This window comes from Buteo buteo, chromosome 24 (assembly GCF_964188355.1).
Source record: "Buteo buteo chromosome 24, bButBut1.hap1.1, whole genome shotgun sequence".
Taxonomy (NCBI): Eukaryota; Metazoa; Chordata; class Aves; order Accipitriformes; family Accipitridae; genus Buteo; species Buteo buteo.
This window is the reverse complement of record NC_134194.1, coordinates 5,500,017-5,524,722: the sequence shown is the minus strand read 5'-3', so window position 1 is coordinate 5,524,722 and position 24,706 is coordinate 5,500,017. Positions and strand designations below refer to the sequence as shown.

Sequence of the window (24,706 nt, the reverse complement as noted above, 5' to 3'; positions counted from 1 at the left end):
AGCAGCAGAGAGTGATTGTGTTGGCAGCAGATAAATTGTGCTAACTTGAACTGTAGCCTTTCCCCAACTCAAGGTAAAAGCACCACGGCAGCTCCAGTATAGCTCCTTGTGAGCGCAACGAACAGGAGTTCAAAAGGGATGGTGGGGACATTCAAGCTTTAATTCAAGTTAACTTTTAAGTGGAGACTAGCTTTAGGGCATCAGTTCATGTCTGTCTGCAGCCCAAACTGGTGAGTGCAGAGAAAAGCCAATAGGAAGTAAAAACTGAAAGTGTGCAATATTGTAATTTTGCTTGTCTGATGCATACATTGAATGATTTTTCCCTTTGGATGAATACTAGCTTGCATAAAATTCAAATAACTCAGCTGTCTACAGATGGGGGGGGGGAGTGTGGGAAGGGGAACAGAAGGAAGGAAATGGAACTGAGAAGATTGAATTAACCTTTCAATGTCTTGAATTTCAAGAAGGGAATTATCTCCTGTTAAGTCTGCAACCATGCAATTAAAATGTGAACAAGCCTTTAAAAGCCACGTTTGCCCCATATTCCTAGATCTCTACTTTAAAGACAGATCTTCCAAAACCAAGATGCAGATCCAAAAAGTATTCAAAGGTAGGAAAAAAATCTTATGCTGTAAATGATTATTTTAATCACAGAACCCTGGTAGAAAAATGAGTAAAAATGTCTGACATTTATATAGAACATGTGCCTTTGATATTGAATTCAGTTTAAAAACATCCTTACATATGTGTCTAGTAATGGCAGACAGTCTTTGAAAAGATGAATGGTTTTCTCTGTGCTGGAGTTTCTGTTTCCGTAAAATAGATTCTTTCACTTGTTTTCTTGAGTGTTGTGAAGCTTCATTTGATAATACAGGGCAAAGCTTTAAAAATGGGCTTTGATTCTTAGGTGCCCTTTTGTACACCGTGAGTCAGAAGAACTGGGTACTTGCTGATTCGAGAGCCTCCATGGAGAGTTATGGATGTCCAACACGGCCAAGTGTCTTGTGCTGGCCATCCTGAAACAGAATGTTTGTTAGAAAATTTTATAAGGCTGGAAAAAAGGAACAAAGTAAAGATGCAGTCTGGGGACATGTCTCTGTTTCTGGATTAAATATGCAGGAAAGGAAAGCATTTTGCAGAGCAACCAGCTGGGAAATGGTACTGTTTGCTAATTCTTCTTTGGTGTTGAAAGGACTCATGTTTATCAATATTTTTGCAAGGTATCAATAAGATCCATTTAAGACAAAAAATTGAGCACTTCCAAGTCCAGGAGAGTATATCAAATAACTTGTTTGTAGATGGACAACTAAAACCAAAAGCAAATACTTTGCTGACACAAGCAAAACTGTTGGCATATAATATATGGTATTACAGCAGTGTCTTGCTTTGCTATGCATCAGATTTCCATTTCCTTCTGGTAAGATAATGACCCAGTATGAAGGTAAATGATTGCATGGCAGGCTATCAACCTTCAAAGGATTGGACGGCATTGCAAAATTGATTCAAGTTCTGGACTGTTCTAGCTCAGTTTGTACTAAGGCTTGTACAACAGTAAGCACAGTTGGGATACAGCTCTTTTTCTTTCATTTGCTTCGATTTCTGATGAGGAGTAATGCAGGGCTGTTGCTGGAGCTAGACTTAATTGGAAACTAAAGTGTTCAGAGAATATTTATTTTAAAGTCATTCAGGACTGACATAGGGGACCCATGAAAGAAATATGGCTCCAGTTCTTCTGCAACATATACTTGTAATAATGACTTATGCTCATGAATAGCTCTCCCTGAGAACAAGGGGATTACGCTAGTAATAATTTCAGATCTACTGACTTACTTTGTGAGCACCTAGCAGCAGAATCTCTGCAAAACTTTTAGGCTGAGCAACTTAGCTGGACTTGTAAGATAACACACTGAGCTACAGAAATGTTTCACCCTTTGTGGTGTGGCTCTGGACATGGATTTACTGATGAGACAGGGATGCTATGGCACTCTGGCTCTTTGGTCCTAGGAGCCAGACGCTGACCAGACGCATCTGCCAAGCTCCTGGAGCTGTGCAGCAGCTGGGGAATGGGTCCTTCTTCTTGCGAGCAGCCTCACACTGGGGCCTTGTCACTGTGCAAGGCAGTGCATTGTCATATGTCCTGACATGTGGGTGGGACTGTAGCCATGCACCTGCACAACCCGTGCTCACGCGGGGGCTGCTCTGCATGTGCCTGCGGGTTCGGCGGGGGTATACGAGCCTGTGCGAGCTCCACGCTGTGTTGTCTAGACTGCTGAAGCTGGGCTGGGTGTCTGAGCTGTGCGGCAGTCTGCATATCATGTAAGTGGGAGAATTACAAAATGCTACCGTAAAATTTGAGCTGTGCCCTGAGATAGTGGAAAACGGATGGGGACAGCTACCACGTTGCTCCACTGTAATTTTTAGCAGTGATCTGAGAGGCAGACACCCTTAATAGCTGTATTTTGGGGGTGAAACCACGCACCTCCCGTCCCTCCATATCTACTGTCTTAGAAAAGTGGCTAAAGCACCAGGACTCCCAGGTTCTCCTCAACCTTTCAGAAACAGGCAGCGAGAACACAAAGTGAGCAGGAAAGACTAAAATGGCAGCCTGGGACTGCATATGTCTGCCCCCTGCAAGGAACATTGGAAGCATTTGAAAGGAGGTAGGATAAGCTGGCACGAAATGGCGTACTCGGAGCCAGTTCAGTGGAGGGAAGCCACTGTCTTGGACTCAAAACCAGCGAACAGGTGCTGTGCAGCGCCTGCCTACCTGCCTGCCTCTGCTGTCTGTCTCCTCTCGCCGCGTGTGTTTTCTGTGTCAGGTTTCTTGCAGTTTTATTCCTGTCAACTGGCCAACATATCTGCTGAAGAGCCAGCTGGAGTCCGCTCTCTCCCATGTTTCATCAACAAAATTGCCAGCTTGTTCTGATTCAGTATCTTTATTGTTGTTGATGAGGCTAAATGAATCCGAAAGAACACAGCTATGTATACAAAATACAAATTCAGAAACCTCATCCTGATACAAGGAAATTTTATTAGCTCTTCAAGGGGAGAAATCTGCTGTGGAAGCAGACGGACAGCAAATACAGACCTCCCGAGAGGCCGTTTCCCCTGACCCCGGACATTTTATTGTTTTTGTATGGCACCTCCTAATGATACCAAGTCTTCTAGCAGGAAAATGCACTTTTAGATCTGATTAAAAACCAGGCTAATTTTCTGTGGGATTGTGACTCTCTCTTCTTTGGATTCTAAATGTAAATCCTCATAATGAGTCTTATAAATATATCTCTAGAGAAAATTTAGAGTCCATGTTGGAAAACCTGCAACAAACCCCTCCCAGCTAATGGCAATATGGAAGTTTCGATTAATCCCACCCTACTTCTATCATTTTTTTTTCCTTTCCCATATTCTTTGTCAGTTTTTCATGGGAAGAAAAGCTTTTCCTGAGAGGATTTTTACGAACTAGATCCAAATTTCCTTAAGTGCTTTATTAAACCCACCACCTATGGCTGCTGGCACTGCATGACAGAAAAAGCTGTTGTAGTTTCAACGTGGCATGTGGGAACCACAGACTGTCAGGCACGGCTTTTAACACTTCTGGTGTAAGCTCGCATCTCCTCACCAACTTATGCTAACTTAGTTTAAGGGTGCTAAATTTTGTATTTCAGAATGCATTAGCTCTTTGTCAGAGGGCACTTCGTTACTTCTGGCGCGCTTATAGTCGGGAAATGTTTGGGAGTGATCGCTTTTGACGCTTTAATTCAGAAAATTGACGGGAAATATTTTAATACGGTTACAAGAAATGCAAAACCGTAGCAGAGCAGGAGGTGACACTAACGGCTGTGGCCGCTCTCCGGGCACCCCTGAGCCCGCACGGGCCGAGGCAGGCGGATGGCTGAGTCACTGTAAGATTAAGAAGAGAAGAAAAAAAAAATAATAAAAAAAAAATTAACCCCTGGGTCATTGCTCGTTGTTCCCGGTTGCGGCGTGGCAGCGGGTGAGCCTCCGGGCAGCCCGGGGCCATAACGGACTACTGCCCCCGGCCGCCAGCCCCCTTTTTCCTCAGGCGGCTTTTCCCGCCCAACGGGCCTGAGAGGAACCGTCGCCCACGGCGGGAACCGGCTTCCCCCCGCCTCAGCGCGGCCCCGCCCCTCCAGCCACCACCACCAGCGACCCCTCCCCGCCCCGCAGCACGTGACCCCCGAGGGAGGGGAGGGGGCCGCGCGCGCTGCACCTGTCAGTCAGCGCGTCACTTCCGCCAGTTGCCGCCGCTACCGTTGGGGACCCCCAGCTGGCGGTAGGCGCGCTCGGACGGCGGAGCGGCTTCTGCGGACGGACGGACAGACGGACGGACGGACGGACGGACGGCGCCCGGCTCGGTAGCGCGGCGGCCGCGGCTAGACGACGAAGACGACGACGGCGGCGGCGAGCGGGCGGGGGGGGTGGGGGGGTGCGACGGCGGACGGCGGCGGCCGAGGGAGGAAGGCCTGCGAGGAAGAGCGTGAGCGGTGAGGAGAGGCCCCGCGCCGGCCCCCGGGGTAGGAAGAGGCGGAGGAACCTGCTGCTGGTGCTGAGGACGGCGGGGAGGGCGAGTCACCCGGCAACGGTGAGGGGCCGCGGGGCGCATGCGCGGGGCTGAGCGGGCCGTGGGAGGGAGGGTGGCCGCCCCTCAGCCGCGGGGGCGGCGGGTGGCGGCCGGGCCGGGCTGGGGCTCCCCCGGCTTTGGAGGAGGCTTGTGGGGCAGGGAGGGTGTCGCGCCAGGCTTCAGGAACCTTCTGGGACCGGCGCTGATAAGGGGCGCGGGAACTTCCTCGTCGGGGTGGCGGAGCCGGGCGCGTTGCAGGGCTGTGTGGTGGAGAAGTTGCTAGAGGCTCTCGGAGGGAGCTGTCAAGTGGGGCGTTCGTTTCCCAGGTTGCGCTTGTGTCGGTAGGACCTTCGAGGCAGCCCTGACAGCCAGCAGGGATTTCTTGGCTCTTCCAGCAGAGTTGTCTGCCGAGCCTGTTCCCTCCTCCCACGGTGGATCAGCCTCATCCACCCTTGCGACGGGGCTTGGCATGCTGACAGTATTAGCCTAGCAGCTCCCTGCCAGCAAAGTTGGTTCCAGAAGTTAAAGAAGGGTAGTCACAGTCTTCTGTGAACACGAAGGCAATGCTAGCATTAAGAACGCTAGCTTATGGACGTAATGCTCCAGCCTGTGACCAAATGTATCTTCTGAGGAATCTTGTCGGCGTGGGTTTCCATTGTTCGTGGAAGCTCCTTAGGGATTTAAACATTTGAGCGTAAATGCTTCTCACTACCAAAAAGTTGCTTTAACGTGAGATACTCCAGGGTTAGGGTGGTACTTCCAGGTTTGAAAAAAGCCACCAACAAAAAACCCTGCAGTCATACACTGCAAGTTGAACTTTTACTACACAACTCTCTTACTCTTGAGTTCCTTCATTTGGCTGCATTTTTAGATTTGTACAAAATCTGTTAACTGCTGTCAGGCTCAAGGGGCGGGGGAAGGTAACAAATGAAGAAAGTAAATAACACCTCATCACTCTTGCCTGTTTAAAAAAAAGAAACTGAATATATCAAAACCTACACCGTTCATTTTTTTCAGGCATGTGTTTCTGAATGTCCGCAGGGATGGAGTAGTTAGTATGTGAGTTTGGAATAAATGCTTGAACTGGATTAGCATTTAGGTTTGAAGTTTTTCTGTCTTCTGTGCAGTTAATCTGCCAGCATAAAAAAAAAATAAAAAAATAAAAAGCTAGTTTGTTGGCCTATACTATAACAAATGCAGCTGTCTCATTGGCTTGTTTGTTTTCTATTTTGGTTTTTTTCTAATGCTTGTTAGTACTAAATTGCTTTATGTGTTCTTTGTTGCATAGATTTGAAGGTGTTTAGAATCTCTATTTTTATCTGCTTTGTCTGTATTTTGTATATTGTCTATCCTTTCCTTGTCTTGACAACATTACGGTAACGAATCAAATACCTCAATGTTTTGAAAGCCTCAAACTGGAAATTTATGGTATTATTTTAGAAAAATCAATCACGTAGTGTGTTTTATGGATGCATTCAGAGAAGTTGACTAGGAGGAACTCCTGAGAATTTCTAATGCTTGCAAATTTTTATATGGACAACATGTCAAAACATCTGAGTTTGGCAAATGATAGTTTTTATCTGCTCAGTCTTAGTCAGTTTGGGCTCTTGCTGTATGCACTGCTTGTAACATTGGAGGACTTTCTGACAGCTCATTAAAAGACTTAATTTAACATTTGTCATGTGTGGCTCATAACACGAGACCTGTGCAAGCAGTGAAGCTTTTCTTTCTATTGCACATAACAGCATGTTTGCAAAAGCAGGTGAGGCTGAAGAAATATTCCATGCATTTGGAACAGACATTAGTAAGTTTCATGAACCCCCCTGCTTTCTGTGTGCGAAGGCTTTTTGTAGTGTTTTTTTCCTTTTCAAATAATCAACCTTTTGATCTCTGGTCAAATGTTTATAGCTCAGCAGTGATGCCCTTTTCTAGGGCTCTTCAGAAAGTGAGTAAAACCTAACAAGTCTGAGGTGATTTTTTTAGTTTGGAATTATTTTTTTTTTGCTTGTTGTTTTGGGTCCCATGCCCCCCTCCCCCCCCCCCCCCCCCCAAGAAGCTGCAGCTCTAAGGAAGAGGAAGTGATGTCGGTAAGAGAATGCCTTCAAGTTGTCCTTAAATTCTGTGTGTAACACCAGATTATTTTTTGCTGCCATGTTAGCACACAAAACAAAAATCTAGTAGCCATTGGGATGAGTGTGAATTGACATCTTGCAGAGCAGTTCATTATTTGGATCTGTGAGTATGAAAGATGGTAAACCTTTTTAACTTTTTTTGTTGTATTGCAGACCCAGTTATATATTTATGAATAATTTCAGATGTGAGGACTGTTACTTAGGAACCAAAAAAATAACACTTTATCTAAAACATCTGAGGAAGAGATACAGAATTGAAGGAATATTAAATCCTCTATGAAGGGCTGTGAAAGAGGGAGGTTTGTTACTTGTCATGCAGTTTTTAAAGTGGCAGATATTTCAGTTATTCAGCAGAAAGGTTGTATGTCTTGTGTCAAAATTGTATTCAGGCAGAGAATACAAGAATTTTGCATTGCTCCCTGAAAGTTAGTAAAATTGGGCAATTAATTTTTGAGTGTCTCGCTGACTATTATTTTCTGTAAGTTATAAATTTTACCTGCAAAAACTTTGTTTGAGAGTAATGATTAGCTGTCTCAAGGCTTTAGTAAATTCAGATTTGTAGTTTTGTACTTGCTACATAGCCAACTCTTGGGATTTGTGAAAGTTCAGTCAATTCACATGAATTCTGTGTATTCTTACAGCCTGAAAGATAATGTATTTGTTACTGCATCTTCTACCAGACACTTTTGGTTTTTTGTGAAGCTGATTTGGTTTGAAGTCTTAAAAAACATAGTTTAGAAGGTGATTACAGTGCTAAAAACCTGTTATGTTTGCAACATATGGGTGGAGTCATTCAGTAGAAGAAATGGGTAATATTTCGCAGCTGGATCTAGGACTGTATTCTGATTATAGTGAAATGAATAGTTCTATTGTGATAGTAACAAACAATTCTGCTCTTATGGCCTCTCACCTGTGAATGTATGAAATTTTATCCTGTATATTTGTCTTAAAAGAAGAAAAATATGGCAACCTTGGGCTTAAAATAAAGGTACTGCATTATGTTTGTGTTCAAACAGCTTGTAACAAAGACCATGGTTGCAGAGGCTTTTTTGTATTGAGAGGTTTTTTATTTTCTTCACTATCTGAACATTTGTAAGGATCTTTGGGTGGGGCAGGTGCTCGATCAGAACAGAGTATCTGGTGGGAACCCTGAGCTGATTGTCCAGGTTCCAGTCTTGCTAGATTCTCTCTTCGTTCGTCTCTTCTGTTCAGTGTTCCCTGCAGTGTGTTCAGGATTAAAATTTGTGCTCAGCTGTGTAGGATAATAATACTTGGACAAAATAGAAAAGATGGGAGCTGGAGTCTTATGAATGTGGTTCTTTCTTCCTTTATGCTCTTTTTTTAAGCATGTATATTTGAAAGGTTTTTTTCCCCTTTTTGCTGAACTTCACATTTCATTAAATCTTTTGTTGTCTTGTCAGTCTTTTAATGTAATCAGGTTACCTAATTTTAATCTGCAATGTAATTTCTAACCTTGTGATTTCTGGTGGTTTCTTCAAATTTGGTCATGACCAAGTTGTGACAAGAATCGGTTGTGGAGGAGACCTCATTAGCAGTCCCCCCCCCACCCCGCCTTCCCCTGCAATTCAAAGAGTCATTGCTACAGAATTGAACTCTTCATTGAAATGTCTTGCTCCTTCAGTGGGGATGCTAAGACTGTCCTTTATTTTGGTGGCACATGGTCATCATTATGACAGAGGCAGTGTTTCTATAGCAAATGGACTATGTATTACATTTTGTAATGTTTTGAGTTCCAATGTGTATTTCTGCTTACCTGGTTGGGGGGGGGGGGAGAAACAAGCTGATGATAAATGTATGTAATAGGATAACTTATGTATAATAAATTAAGTGCATTATATATTTATAGTTTGCTTTTTTGGCGTCTCTGAGGTAGCTTGACTTCTGTTCCAAAGTCTGTCCTAACAGCAGCGACAATTGTTAAGCTGCTTTGGTTTTATAATGTGAACCTCTCAAGTTGCATAGTTTTACTGGTAATTTCTTCCTGTCTGTTACCATACTGTACTTTTATAATGCCATTGCAATTAAGGTCTGTATTATCTGATGTAGTGGCAATTATATGTGTGCGGTTGGTGGAGTACAGTTTTACTTTGGGGGGAGGCAAGTAGGATGAATATAATTAGCTGTTACACAAGATACAAAAGCCTTTTTATTTATTAACTACTGTTGTTAAGAATGTGATGGGAGCTGTGCAAGCAGGAAGTTTCTTTATAATTCTGCACGTGTGCATTGGCAGCAGCAACTGAGCAAATCGGGCAGTGTTCAGTGGTGGGTGTGAAGCAGCGAGCAAACATCTACTTTTTTCTGGTATCGCTGATGGTTTTAATTCCTATTGCTACAGAATAGTTGTAGAAGGATTATGAGTTGCTGTAATGCTGTTAAAAAGCCTTTGGATTTTATCTAGTAAGTGAATGTAGAATGTTATCTTTGCATATCAAAACACTTGAAATTCAGCTAATGTTTTGGTGGTCTCAGCTTGCTCTTGTAAAATGTAAAATTTTTTTGAATGTTGCTTAAATCAGTCACTGTATTTGAGGCTTTACCAATGTTATTGCGATACTGTTGCTAAACGCTTAATTTCCTTCTTAAAATTCAAAGTTTTGTAGGGTTTTTTTCCTGAATTTTGCATTTAGTCTAACTAAAGCCTGTCTACTTTTCTGCCTCTTGTGATGATGCAGATAGGATATGCCTCTCGTGAAGACTTGTATTTGATGATGGGCTTTTTCAGAGAAAGTGTAATCAGTTTCTGACAGCTGAAATTGTAGACTAAACTTGAATGACTGGAAAGTAAATATTAATCAATACTATGGCTTCTTGACTTGTAAATTTTTAAAAATAAAATAAAAAATTCTATCAATTTTAGTAATAGCTTTTCCAGAAGAGCTTTTATGAGTTGTTTTATTGCTTGCTTCCATGGTAAGGACATAAAGACTTAATTTAAATTGTCCTAATTTGTAAATTGGAAGCCTTACTATTGCATTTCCAGGAAACAAAAATTGCATTACAATTGCATTCTACTAAACCTGATGTTGTATTTTTTGTGCTTTTATTTGCTTTGTCATTATAACCAGTATTTTATCAGTTGAGTATTTTCTGAGGCTATCTCAGAAGTGCTAGTGGCAGATGATGGAGCATTTCAGCTAATTGAGTTGAGGTCCAGTGTGTGTGTGTGAGAGAGAGTGAGTGTATACATGTGAAGGCATATACATGCAGGTAGTGAGTTTATTAATTAAAGAGCTGGTGTTCATGCTTTTGCTGATTCCTTTTGTGATTGTGTGCAACACTGCAATAAGCTTGTTTCCTTTTGATTCCTATTTAACCAGAAAGCAAACATATTGGTGAGGAGTTATAACCATACTAAGAAATTAGGGGAGCAGGAAAGTCGCATCTGCCTGAAAAGGCATTTATTCTAACATGGTTTCCCTGAATGCTGCAAGTTAAATTCTGTAGTTACATGTATTTTAAAACATTTTGCCTTTATGGGGATGGGGAATATATTCTTAAGAAGACCAGCTTGTTAAACTTTAATAATAATTGAGCCCAATTGTCTGATTTGCCAGTCCAGACTTTTGACTAAAATGCCTTTCAATAGCTGATTTCACTGACAGTCAAAAAGAGGAAATCTTGCTTTAAGACTATTTTAAGCTAATCTTTATGGTTTTAAAGCTTCTTTCTTTAAATAATTTTTGTTTTGACTACTCAAATATATTAGTGAGTACTTAAATGTAGCTTTAAAATTGATTATTCTTTTTACATGGGGGATATTTTGTGTCTCTTTGTATTCAAGTACTTGCACAGCTCTGCATGCTTTTAACTATGCTCTTGAGACAAGTATCGTTTTTCCTTTTCTGTCCCCTGAGTTTGTGGTAGTGTTCTGTTTGTTTGCTTAAAGCTTGGGGTGGCCTTTTTTTCAGTTTTTCTTTTTTTTTACTTTCCTCCAAGCTGTGTCCCCTGCCCCAACCCGGCCATCTTTTCAATTTGACTGGATTAATTCAAATGGGCAAAATACTCTTATTTTTACTTGTTAGTTGAACAAAAGCTGAAAATCAGATGAGCAAAGGCTCTTCTGCCCAAAAGCGTTTCATCCATTGAGAATGCTAACAGTAATTTGAGTATACAAATGGCATAAAAATTGTCAGTTATTGTCAGTGGTTATGATCATGCAATTACATTTAAAAAAATTAAAAATCTGTTTCCTTTTATCTTGATAAAACTTAAGAGCAAAGAGCAGTGCTGGTTGCCATATTTTGAAAAATATAAATTAAATAGTGTGTAGTACAGTGGTAGCTAAATGGGGTTATATGTTCTACAGCGAGCTGGTAGACAAGTTTCCCAGGCAAGCCTTCTTGCTCATGCTCACACCTGGCAGCTGGCTCTGGATGATGTCATTACATGAGGAAAGTTTCTGTGATTCCAAGTTGGAAATTGTGTCATAAATTTAGGCCATCATTTTGAAATTCTTAAAATCTGTTATAACTTTGAACATTTCAAACCTAGCTTAAAAAATTAATTCTATAGTTGGATTTAAAAGTATGTGTCCTATAAACATCCAGAGGGACATCGCAGATTATGTCTAGTTATAAGTAAGTCATATAAGTAACATAATGCATTCTATTTATTTATCAAATACAGCGCAAGAAATGAAAAACTTTGAGACACCTTAATGTTTTTGTGGAATTTTATTTGTAAACCTTGTATTGCAGAAAATGAGCATTGATCCTCTTTGTACCCGAGGATGTGTTTGTCTTCTGTTAGGACCCTGTGTGCAGGTACATGGGTGGCTCACAGGATAACAGCACTGTGGACTGAGAAAGCCGAAGTCTAAACTTGAGGTGTATTTCCTGAGAAGTAGGGACAAGCAATTTTGTTGCCCTATAACACACTTTTTTCCTATCTAAGAATCTTAACGTTTAGTTTTTTACTTTTCATATGTTACCAAAAATCACTGAAGTTTGCTAATCCCACAAAATAATATATTAAAAATAGAGCAGAAAGGCAGTCGCTGTTAGCTTCATTTTGGGCTTCACAGATGATATGAATTTCTTGCTAGATAAAACAAGCAAATAAAAGAATTGCTTAAATAGTTGAGACTTGTGGCAGAAATTCTACACGCAGAACTAATGTTTTCATTCTTATGGCATGGTTTCAATTCGTAGCCTTTTTTGTTTATTTTATTTTTACTTCATGTTGTTTCATTTCTTTGTTTTAAGGAAAGGTGGTGGAGCCCTCAGGACTTTAATTTAAAATGACACCCATATATTTGTAGTTCAGCCAGTAATGTAAAAGCTGAACTAAATTTGAGCCTAAACTTTCATGTGTATTCCTCAAATATTAACAGTTAGCCATGTATTCTGTGTTTTCCTTAGTGACATTTCGTATGTGGGTGTGAATACTTCTTTAGTTGCCAAGATAAGTGAATGCTATTATGATGGCAAAATGAAACTTGTGGTGCTCTTTTCCCAGCAGACTCTATGAAGTACTTGTCTTGTTTAAAAAAAAAAAAAAAACACAACAAATGACAAACCCAAACCCAGTTGTTTGGTTTGGGGTTTTTGGTTTGGTTTTTTTTTTATAACAGATGAGAGCACCAAAATACACAATACAGAATGAAACTTGGTGTTTTACCCTTAATTAAGATGCTTGAGCTCAAGATGTTGCATAGGACATGGTATGGTTTTTTTCAGCCTCTTGTAAAATTGTCATATAACGTGGTCACAATAAGGCATATTTTTAGTTTTCTGTAGTTAAGTTTTGTAGGACATTATTGTAGCTTAGGGGATCTTTGTAAAGGTTTGTAGTAACAACAGGGGAGGTAGACTGAGAAAGACACACCAGAATCTTTATAATAAAGCACGAGCTGGTTGGTTTTTGGTGTGGGGTGTTTTGTTTTGTTTTTTTAATTATTGCATTTCTCTTGATAGGACTTGTGAAGCATGAAGGTTGTGAAATTGGGAGGGGGAAGCATGTGTTCAAAGGTTTGGGATAATACGGACAGAAGTAGGAATGGATCGGCTCCTGTTTTCTGAGATGTTTGATCGTGGGGAAAAAAAAAAAAATTAAACAAACCCACAGTATTGCTTAGTATTTGTAAAAGACTCTAGAAATAATTCTGAAGGTTATGTATCTTGTCCTAGTTTTGATACGTGTCTGCATTGGGGTGATATACGTCGTGAGTCAAGGGAGGGCAAGTGGGAAAGCTGTTGATCAATATAGAAAGTGGAGATATAATATTTAATTATTAACAGTTTCTGAGCCTATCTTTCAGTTTTACAATGTTGGAAACAACAGGAAATAAGACTTGCTGGAAGTCAGATAACTTTTTAAAAGTTTCTAGCTTTTTCTAGACTTGGTAAACATCAGATGCATTTTATCACATCCTGTGAAGATTACACCGAAGCCTGTACTAAAAGGCAAAAATGCTCTGAAAAGAAATTGGTGTGTACAATGATATGTTGAAGTGTGTGTGTATAAAGGATGTGTGTATCTGAGAGGGTGAAAATAGGCTTTTGCTAATTCTTCTAAGTGATGATAAGCCATATAAAACTTTGTTTAAAGTATAAGCTTGGGTTGTAAATCCGGTTTTGCTCTAACAATGAGACAACCAGGCTGTTTTAACTTCATTGTTACATTGCCAAGCTAGTTAAAATAGAAGTCTCTCTTTTTGCTTTTTGTCATGTCTCCTGATTGAAATTAATATTCAGGTAGCCTATTGGTCTGCAGCACCTGGTAAAAATGGCTATGCTTTTATGTCAACTAACTAAGCACAAAGTTCTACTTGCTAAGAAAGCTGGACTTCAAGATTGTTCCTTTGGTGCTGAATTATAAAGAAGTGGTTGCTTTTAATTTGCTCTTTTTATTAGGTGATGTTTGTTTTGAAGGTTGGTTGGTTTGTTTGTTTGTTCTAGCAAAGCAGCCTGAAGCATTGTGGCAGATCCATCAAAGATTTTTTCCCAGCTGCCATTAACTCCACAGTTGGCTAACATGAGTCTTTCTGGTTCCTTGTGGATAGGTTGAATTTAGTAGAACTTGAGAAAATAGACTGTGCATCATCATATTTTAAAAATTGCATGATATATTGGGATTGATTGAAATCTACTTGCATGCAAACATTATGTTGACTATCCCTTAATATACCAAAATAATAAGAAAAATGGCTGGGCAGTGTCTTCATAAATTATAGGAGAGTCATGAATTGTGACTGCTTCACTGTTGAAATCTGGCAGGATTTTTTAGTAACCAATTATGTACAGTGATAGATTTGAACGTGATTGGTTAAAACAAACAAACCAAAAAAGTAAAGCCTATTGACTGGAATATAGTATTTAATTTTTTGTTGTCAGCTCACCTGGGGTCCTGATGTCAGACCAGGATCCACTTGCATGAGATACATAACAGATCTACAACCTGTGTGTAATACAAGACAATAGATAGAGACAGATGGCAAAGAACAGGAAAGAATATTGGTCGGTATTGCTTACATTGAGAGGCAAAGATTTAAACACTTGTAAGCCTGAAATATTTTTTCCTCTAGGCCTCAATGCAAGAAAATTTTGAGGAGGAGGATGAAGCAGTCTTGTATAGAGCTTATGGCCAGCTCCTTTAAAACATGGGTGCAATTTGGGGAGGATTGGGAGCAGGAAAATGTTATTTATTCAAACTATTGGAAGGACTCTGGATTCCTGGTGTCATAGGCTAATGAATGGACTGGCATTTTGGTACTGAAATGAGAGTAGTAGTTTGTAAGGACTTTGAAAGTGAAGATGAAGTTGATTTGTTCTGATGTGGAATAGAAGCAAAAGCCAACGTGGGGGAATAAAGAGAGGGAAAGTACTTTCCTCAAGTCTGTCAGCTGAATTCTCATATCAATCTCAAATTATGAAACAGAAGGTTTCAGTATGTATACTTTAAAGCCAGGGAAAGCCTTTTTATTGTCTATTTTTGGTGATGTGTGTTGTGCTTGTGTGTGTACATGTATGTTGCAAGCTAGTTTTGCCCAGTTATAGTTGCTTGAGTTTAATTAGAACAGGTAATGGGTGAGATCAAGGGACTTAGATGACCCTTTGTCTGTGTCTGGACATTAAATCGTCTCCATTGTGTCACAAAGCTGCAGTTTAAATTTTTAGTACCACAGAAAACCAAAAAGGCTATTGCTGTGGCCCATAGGTATTCTGAGAGCTGACAATGTGAAAAACGTCCAGATAATTGGGATTCTAAAAGGTGGCAAAAATGTGGGTGATTCTAGGGAATCTGATTTGGGGGAAGTTGCTTCCTGTATCCAGATCTGATGATGACTTGGACTTTGAACTAGCAGTTCGGACACATAATCAACTTTCTAGTAAAAGATGATCCGTACCACTGAAAACCGGTTGACTCTCTATGTTGTTCTGTAGTTAGGACTTTGTTTTTGTTCTTGCCATTTAAAGATAGTCTATTAAGCCAGTGCCTGGGATCCTTCTAAAAGTTTTATAGCCATTAAATATTTTAGTATCCTGGGTACTATCAAACACTTCTGCTTAGCCCTTCCTGATTCTTTGGAAGAAGAGTGAATGATTCCGAAAATTATTTCATAATTGTTAAGGCTAAGATGTCCCATGCTAACTTTTGTGTTAAGTTTGGTTAGCTCCTAAGTGAAAAAGGGGATTTGCTTTTTTGCATGCTCTCCTGTGAGCCATACTAATGTGGTCTTTATGCTTTCTTGTTCAGAACAAGAAACCGATGATTTGACAAGGAGAATTACTCAAATGTGATGTTTAGACTTGTGACTGAGTTTAAAGCCGTTGAAAACTTTATAGTCTAATAATATTTTCCTTATTTTCAGATTAAGTGCTGAAGTACTGATCGAGTTCTGCTATTCTTCAATGAGGAACTACAGGCTGATCTTTTGCCATAATCTTAAACAACCATAAATGACAAAAGAATGCTTGGTCAGTGAGGGCAGCTGGCGCAGAAAACGTTTTTCAAACTCGGCTGTTTAAGTACTCTGAGGTAGGTTTCTTAAAATACTTTGCTCGGGCTATAAAAAAAAAAAAGTAGTATGGTTTTCAGTATGTCTCATCTATTAGAATTTACCAATCCATTAGTAAACAGAATTAAGTTTGATTACAGTGCTTTGACTAACAATATGTACTTTGTGTTCTATGTGCCATCTGCTATGAAAGTGATTGCTTGCGTTTAAGCAAGTATAGTTTTTTTTAAATTTATTTTGAAAAGACAGCTTTTTTGCTAGAAGAAATATTTTGGTTTTGACAGGATAACAGCTTAACTGAGTGACTTACACTGCCTTTGGTAATACTTTTGTTATCTATCTAGATCCTGTATCAAGCAAAGACTTGCAAGTAAAGCTTGAGCTTCTGCATGATGGGAAGAATGGTATCACTGAGCATCTAGAAACTAGTTTTGGGGGTTTTATGCTGAGTAAAATTTTTAATTTGAGGCAGGTGTTGAAAGCTTTATTATGTAGACCAAAAAATGCCAAATATATTAGAAGTTGATTGTAGTGCAGTTGTGTATCATAAAATACTTAATTGTTTCATGTAACTAACACTTGGGGTTTTGGTTTGGAATGATCTACTAGTTTAATTTCCTCTGGAGAGGCTTTTGTGTTGGATTTTCAAAGCCTGACTGTTAAATACTGTCAGAAAATGTATTGCGGATTGAACAGAACACCTCGGTTATAGTCATTTATCTGGTTAGCTGTAGTTGGAGTAATTACAGAACTTTCATTAAATCAGTGAACTGATTGAGAGAGACCAGGGAGTATTTGCATTGGGTAATTAAAGCACATTGTGTTACAGATCAATACATTCAACAGTGTACACTGAAGTATGATTTTTGGTTTTAATTCCTCTTATTTGATAGAAAAGACAGCTTTGATTTTTGGCTGCAAAAAGATATGAGGAAGAGCTCCTCCCCTTCCTTGAGTAACTGCAACTCTGTTCTTGCTAACAAAATATTTGGAATTCCACTTGGTGAGCTGCAGCAAGAAGGGCAACCAGACAATGAGGTTCCATTCATAGTCCGCCATGTTGTGGACTATATTGAAGAACATGGTATGTATTATTTTGCTGTACTTTAAAGGATATATTTAACTGTTATTCTTACAGAATAGATTGTGTTTTTTGAAGAGTACTTGTTTTCTTAAGTTACTTATATTTAGTTGGATGTGAACTGGGTTGGGTGTTTCTTTTTTTTTTTTTTTGGTGATATACACTTCCTTTCTTTACTCCTGCTGTTATGTTTATCTCTGTTTTCAGCTAACACTAATGCAGTCAGCTCAGTAGGGTACTACATTGGAAATGGCGTGGTTTAGGTACTGTTAATGCTTACCTTATTACAGTATTGTTAGCTGGGCATAAGAATGTGTTTGCTGGGAATAGGACTGCTGGAAGTCTTGCAAAACTGTTGTCCAGAAAGTCTTTCATTCAGTATGTGAATTGTGCATATCTGATTATCAGTATTTTCTGATATGTTTGTCCATACTAGATCTAAAAGTTTATTTCTGCAACTTTTTTGTAACTCAGGGGGTCTGGAACAAGAAGGACTTTTTCAAGTCAATGGGAATGCTGAGACAGTGGAGTGGCTTCGGCAACGGTATGATAATGGAGAAGATGTGGACCTGGTTAAAGAAGCAGATGTACCCTCAGCTATTAGCCTTCTTAGATTTTTTCTTCAAGAACTTCCAGAGCCAGTTATCCCAGGCAGTTTGCACATACATTTGATGCAACTTTCTCAAGGTAATAATTACTCAGTGTTTCTATTTTATTAATTTAAGAGTAAAAACCAGTATTAAATTGTGATTTGTAGTGGCACTTGGGTGTCTTTGTTCTGTGTAGTAATGTGTATATCAGGAGGCATTCAAATGTACCTTTTCTTAGCACAAACCCCAAATAAATAGGTCTTTTTTTAGGAAACTCAGTCTGGGTTCAGAGACACAGCTTATTCATCGTGCAGGAAAATAGTGAAGCTGCCACATATCATGCTGACTAGTTCTGAATATTTCATGTTCTTGTGCGTGAATACTGGGACACTGGTCAAAGCCACTGGAGTCAAAGTTGTTTGACAGTTTCCCACTACTGATCCTTTAAAAGGGCCAGGGAAAGCTTTTGTCTGTTTTTATCTTATTTTCTCTGAATTTCACTTACTCTGTCTCTGCTTCCATGGCACTTAAAGCTTTTGCATAGTAGAGAAACAATCTCAGGCCCTATACTCATGTCATATTTGCTCTCCCACTGTGGATTTTTTTCAGTTTAAGATTCATTTGTAGGAGGAAAAAAAAAAAACACCTGTCATCAGCATATTGTTGCTAAGTATGTTTTTTCATATACTGCAAAACCTTGCCCTTTCAAATTGGCATCCATATGCTGGCACAGTATTTTCTTTACCAATTCCCAACTTGTCTATCTGTATCCACTCTCCTGGGTCTTTTGGCCTCTGCTGTGTTGAGTGGTGTCGGAGTTGATTCGTAACGACTAGTAAAAACGCTTGTCTTGCAGCACTACATTAGTAATGACCTCAGAGGGTATGTTTATGTCAGAGCTCTGCATCCTGTAACATAACTGAGGGTTTTGCTGGTTGTCACTCTGCAGGCGTGTTGCTCATTTTCCAGTGTCAGTTTGTACTTCTGTCCAAGTGCTGGGCTTGTTTTGCTTTATAAGGTGCACATTTTTGTTTGATTTAATTTTCTGTTATTGAGTTTATTCCTGGTAAGAACTTGATAGTGCTCATGATAGTCCTGTTTGTTCAGAGCGGGAATTGGTTTGTAGGATGAGTGAGTATAGCATAGTTTTCAGATGCTGTTATGCTATATTTACCAAGTGCTAAACCGGAGGGTCTTGTGCAGCAGTGTGAAGCTGCTTCATTTTCCTCCCTTGGTAGTCTGTGTATCCTGAAACTTTGAATGTGGGGTGGTTATCTGGATAGCTGGTGAGCAGAGGCTGAACAGTGATGTCTGAGGCACTAAATAGTCCTGTGCTGGAAGCAATTTTTGGAAGCTTGTTAAGGCTGAAGTTCTGTTTGTTTGTTTGTCCTGTGCAGTAATGAGAAACTGAAGTGAATAGGGAATTTCATTAGTGATATGTCTGCTATTTGGTTTGCGTTGCTAATGTCATGGTTCATTGGGCCTAAGTAGCTAGTAAACTGTTGGGTTTGTTTTGTGGTTTTGGGTGTTGTTTTGTTTGTTTGGGGTTTTTTGTTTGTTTTTGGGGTTTTTTTTGGTGCACACACACACCCTTCCCCCTGGAAAAAATGATAAATAACAAAAGGATTGTTAAGACAGTAATGCAGAATGCTGCTGGTTGCTCAGCTAATACTGCTACGCACCTTGATTTGCAATGTTATCTATCAGGACTGGAAACGTGATCGAGGTATGACAGTGTAATTCCTTTCAATAACTTGTAAGATCTAGTGTGAAAATTGGGTTTTTTCCATCTTTGCGTAGACTCTGGAAGGATTTATATATGGGTTGTTTTGGGAAAAGAGCTGTTCTCCAGCAAGTCCCCATTTAGTTCCCTTTTCTTAAATACACAGAGAAACTTCACTTAAACTTGCAGCTTATTGTCTTTACTGTCTTTTTTAAAGTGTAGAATTAAGTGATTTCAGAAAGATTTAAAGTTATCTGTACCAAGGAAATCAAACCACATAAACCTGTAAACGTTGTTTCCTGATACTAAAATTAGAGTTTCGGTTTCCTCTACTCAGGTTTTGGCTTTTGATATTTTGACTGTCTGATAGGCATATCTCAGTTAATTTCCAGAATTACAGTATCAGCTGCATTTTAGGCAGAGGAATTGCTTACATAAATGCAGAAGCTGGTAGTAATTTTGGATAAATATGTTACTTCTGGTATTTTTCCCTCCTTAGCAGGCCTTCCCTATCATTAGGTTAAGCTTAGTTCTCAAAACAACTTAGTTATACAACAAGGTGTGGCTATATACATCTTTTGAGGATTGTTCCATGAAGGCCTAATGGTGGTTCCTCAAAGGCAAGTGATTTTAGTAAGTGAAATGTGAATTTGACCCCAGTGTGTTAGGCCATGTGTCCCAGAAGTGTGTATCCACAGTTTACTGTCAGAGGACTTCAGTTACAGGTAAGAACATTCTCACTTTAGGTCTCTGGCTGTTGTTTAGTATCTAAATTTTAGGACAGATTGGTTAGACAAAAACATCTGTATGTGTATGTGCAAGGTGGTCTGATTATCACCTCTCTCTTGCTCCGTTTCTTGAAGGTCTACTTTGTGAAAGTATTTTTGTAAGTTCTCTTTTGCTGTTCTGTTTCCTAAACACATTTCTAGAGTAAAGACTAACAATAATACATTCGTTTTTTTGTGTTACTGTGTTGAAAGAACTGTTTTTCTGTGCCTGGTTACCTGTATTCAAATACTGTAGATGTTGACTGTGTCTGAGTAAATGAAGTCCTGCACAGTTACTGTTTGGTATTACTATACATACACAACAGGGGGTTTACTCACTTCTTTGATTTGATATTAAGGACTAGGATGTCTCAGCTCTCTCCTCTAGAGAGGCAGAGTGACTGCTCATCATCTTCAAACATCCTTTTCCCTTTCTAACTGATCTTGAGAAGAGTTTTCAAATGTCTGAGAAAGAAGGGGAAGCCTGTTAGTATCAATTTTTCTCCCGTTTTGCTTTCCTGACATTTCTTTTCCTTTATATGGTGTTTCTCTGTTAATTACAATTGTAAACTCTGAACCTTGTTGCCTGTAAGGTTCATAATGTAACAAATGAGATTTATGGGGAGATATTTTGATGAAGGGTATAGTTAAATGTGGGACGAGAATGAGAAAGTTTTGTGGTGACCCTTTTTCAGGTCTGAAATTGAATCGGCAGGCTTGAAGCTAAGTGTGTGTTAAGATGATTGCATTGAGATTGCTTGTATTCATCAGTTAAGTATTATAAAAGGAAGTAGAGTGTTAAGAATGGGATGCTTGTAGAGGAAAAAAAGTGTCAAAGTAGCTTGTCTGAAACGGGGAGAATTTAACCAGCTTTTAAGTTAGCTCACTGTCTCTGGAGGTGTTGCTGTCTCTAGAGCTCTTCTGCACAGCAATTGTTACGTAACAGTGGCAAAATGGAAGTATACGGAGGAGCTAGCGCTATGTAATCAGCAACTTGAGTGAGCATTAATTGGGGAAAATGTGCTGAAAACTGCTGATTGGACTTGCAGAGGAGAATAGGATGGAAATCATTGGTTTATGTTATAAATTTCTGCTTCACTGAAGAAATTAAATTTACAGTTTAATTTATCATTAGGAAAAGTAGTCTGATGGTACTGTGCTATGGAAACAAGGCTGGGAAGGGTTCTTTGTATTGTGTTCCCTGGCCTCTTCACTGCCCCTCCAAACCTCTGACATCATTTAAGAAGAGTGACAGAATAGGAAATGAGTTATCAGCCTCTCTTGGAAAGATCATAGAGGAAGAGGCTAATCCAGAGACTGAAATGAGAGGATGAGATGCTGGGACAGATGGATTGTGATAAAGTACTACCACTATAGTAGTAGTGAGCTGGAAACTTCAGGTTTTGGGGGTTTTGTTTGTTTGTTTTATTTTTACTTTTTCATTGGAGAAATTTAGTATGAGAATCTCACACTGAACAAATGCAAGTAAACTTCTGACATTTTAGGCTGTGGTCTGACCAAATTAGTTGTACTTCAGAAGTAAGTAATTGTTGTTGGAGTCAAAAAGTTGATCAATATCAAATGTGAAAAAGCAGATATTTTATTACTGTGATTAAAATATTTGTATTACAATTTTCAGATTATAATAATGAAGATGAATTTGGAAGAAAGTTGAGGTTCCTCTTGCAGCAGCTTCCACCTGTTAATTACAGTTTGTTAAAGTTTCTGTGTAAATTTTTAGCTAATGTAGCATCGCATCATGAAGAAATTTGGTCGGCAAGTTCTTTAGCTGCAGTCTTTGGCCCGGATGTTTTTCAGTAAGTTAGTTATAAAAGTTCATGTAGTGTTTTTATGTGAATTTGACAGTGTACATCTGTAGTCTAAAGTCTTTCCTAGTCCATGAGTAACAGTAGCAAGTACACAATATGTTTTGGGCAATATCTTCCTGTTTCCCCCCCACTCCCTCACCCCAGTTCTGTCTTACGGTTTTTGCTTTGATCTAAACAACAGCTTGTCTATGAGCTATGGCATTAGAAACCACTGCTTTGATTGTTGCATTACTGTAATTACCCTAAGGTTCAAAATTTTTAGAGATAGTGTGCAAGATTACTCTTTGTAGCAAGAAGGCAGTTCTGGGAGAAAGCCGTTAAAGTACGTACTGGGGTTTCTTGTCCACAGGAAAATACTTGAATTTTAAATGTTCCTTATGGAAAAGCTAATTGACTAAATAGTTGTTACTTCATCACTTTGAAATATAAACTAGTATAAAGTTTTATAATGCAGTAGTGTGAAGGTATGCTTAAAGTTCTGTGTGTTCAGAATGGATTAGGGATAATGGTGTGAAGTATAGCCCTTAGTCATAGAAGTCATTCACAGGAGTTCTTTGGGGAAACAATTGGATTTAGATTTTTAAACTAAACCAGTGTTGAAATCTTTAGCATTTACACAGATGTGGAGGATCTGAAAGAACAAGAAATAGTTAGCAGAATAATGGCGGGACTTCTGGAGAACTACTATGAATTCTTTGAAAATGAAGAGGAAGATTTTTCATCTACTAATGATTTAAGCTCAATAACTGAGCAGGTAAGAATATTTTAAATGGCACTGTGTTATCACTTAAACATAAATGTGTATAACAGCTACTTATGAAAGATATGTTGAAATATAATTTTCTGTAGTATGCCTTTCAGTAGTTTCTTGCAAACTGACAAAACCTGGTATTTCCTTAAATGCATTTTCATAACATAGGTATGCTTGTGAAATTGTTGCTTTGTAGTAAGTATAGTTATGTGATATTGAAAAATGCCTAAGAGCTAAATGAACAATTATCTCCTGCCCAACATAGATGCTGTTATGCTGCATAAACAGTGTAGCTTTTTAATTACCTTTTCCTAAAAAGAGAAATGTTCTTTAAGCAAACACAGAACCATGCTGTTGTTGGTCTTGGTCAATAATATTTCTAGATATGTTTTACAGAAACATGCGGGGTCTTACACTCCGCTTGATGATGTTATCAGTGGTGGTTCCCTATGCCAAAATTTTTGAGTGGTGTTTCTGATTCTAAGACTTCAAAATCATCTTGACATTAGTGGGGAAAAGTGTTGAATTAGAGAAACAGAGTTGAATAGAATAGAAATACTCTGGGTCCTAGCATTCAACTGTCAGGTTTGCCAGATTCACCTGTCCATGTGACTGATGGTATCCATTATCACTTATGCCTTTCCTCACAACAAATTTAACTTTGTGAAGTAAAATACTGTGTCATGCTGGGATAGGTAGAGATGGAGAGTTGTTATGGAAATGACAATGTGTCATTGTGATACAACCTTCTGTTGGCAAATATTTTTAATTCTAACAAGTCATGGTATATAAGTGATAACGCATGGAAGAAGTACTTTTTGTATCATCAAAGCCAGGTTCATGGATTATTAATAAAATCTTGGCTCAAACCCTCAGAAATATGGAAAGCTATAAACTGAACTTTCTCATATTCAGTTGGCTTAAGAAATGATGTATTTTATTTAAAGAGGAAAAAGTGGTAAATAACCAGCAGTTGCTAAGGAAGGTTACAAGAAATACTGAATTTTTAAAGCCTAACTATCCCACGAACCCCTCCTCTAGCAAGACAGGTAAGGCAAGTACTAGGGCAGCTGGTTGCTTCCTCTTCACTGCAGTAGACACCTCACCCGTTGGTTGGTCTGCCAAGCGTGGGCAGCAAGTTCTGGATTGAGCAGCTTCTGCTCTGCTAGCTCTTCTAGCAAAGTGCTGCAGCTTTGCAGTGTTTGCTGTCTCTTCAGCTCTTTGCAGGAATATGTCTAGCACTGAGAACTGACGCAGCCCTGCTGCATGCAGGAAGCTGTTAAATAAAGCTAGGCTGTAACTTTTGCAACCTGAGGCTGAGGACTGTCGTCTTAGGTTGGGATGACTGGTCTTTGAAGTAGTTTGTCGATCCGAACTCTCGTGCTTTGAAATTACTGACTTGTCTGTGGGTCGTGATGTGTTTTAGCAAAAGGTTTTCCCAAGCGTAACAGTCTGCATGGTGTGTTTTGGTTGTGTTTTTTTCCACCCCCCCCAAGTCTGAGCCCTGGTGGGGTGTCCCTTTAATTTCGTGGTGTCTCCACCAGATGTCAACAGTGCACTTCTGTTGGGTCCTGCTCCCTCCCGGCCTGGTGCGGTTTTGGGGGGGGGGGTACAGATTGGCTGCTGTCCCCGCTGGGCTCAGCCCCACTGGCAGTTGACTGTGTGCGGGTGGGCTTGCCCTTGGTTCACCTTGCCTGGTTCACTGGCACATCCACTTGCAATTACAGAGGAAAGTCAGGGATAAATATGTTTTTTGCCCTGAATGTAGTGCCGTATAACACATTACACCCCTTTTAAAAATAAACACCTCCTCTCTGCCTTCTGTGTAATCTTAAACTTCAAAAGTTTCTATTTTTCTTAATTCGGTGGTTTTGTTTTATACTCACGTGGCATATTTTCTTGAGGCTGCTGCTGCTACTTTAATTTTTGGGTTTGCAAGTGTGGGAGATCAGTAATCAATCATAGAGGGGCTTTGTGAATCAAACAGAATCACTTTGTTGTGTTTTCCTTTTTATGTTTTAGACATCGTTGCTTTTTAAAAAATGAATGTGGCTGTATTGAGCTGTCAGTTGGCTATATTGTTTTACTTTTTAAATTGGCTATATTCTATTGCTTCAGTAAAAACATCTGTGTTTGGAAACAAAGAAACAAAAATAGACAAGAGGCTTCACAGAAACTTTTCAATGCTCTTGCTCTTACATTTGCCTTTATAAGTATTCATTCAGTACTTTAAACTTAGATTTCTATATTGTCTTCCATAGAAGGGTT

At 39.4% G+C, this 24,706-nt stretch overlaps 1 protein-coding gene across 3 annotated transcripts in view; it reads left to right on the top strand.

Moving 5' to 3' along the window:
• Positions 1-4,431: 4,431 nt before the first annotated feature.
• The window catches only part of FAM13B (family with sequence similarity 13 member B), a 51,581-nt gene continuing 31,306 nt past the window's right edge, over positions 4,432-24,706 (top strand). The window contains exons 1-6 of one of the 3 annotated variants that reach the window (XM_075056848.1): positions 4,432-4,603; positions 15,551-15,717; positions 16,591-16,781; positions 17,253-17,465; positions 21,498-21,675; positions 22,297-22,441. In XM_075056848.1, the coding sequence (XP_074912949.1) occupies positions 16,625-16,781; positions 17,253-17,465; positions 21,498-21,675; positions 22,297-22,441 (693 nt within the window). In that variant the 5' untranslated portion in view covers positions 4,432-4,603; positions 15,551-15,717; positions 16,591-16,624. The remainder of the gene's footprint in view (positions 4,604-15,550; positions 15,718-16,590; positions 16,782-17,252; positions 17,466-21,497; positions 21,676-22,296; positions 22,442-24,706) is intronic. The other 2 variants (XM_075056846.1, XM_075056847.1) reach the window with 2 other exon arrangements.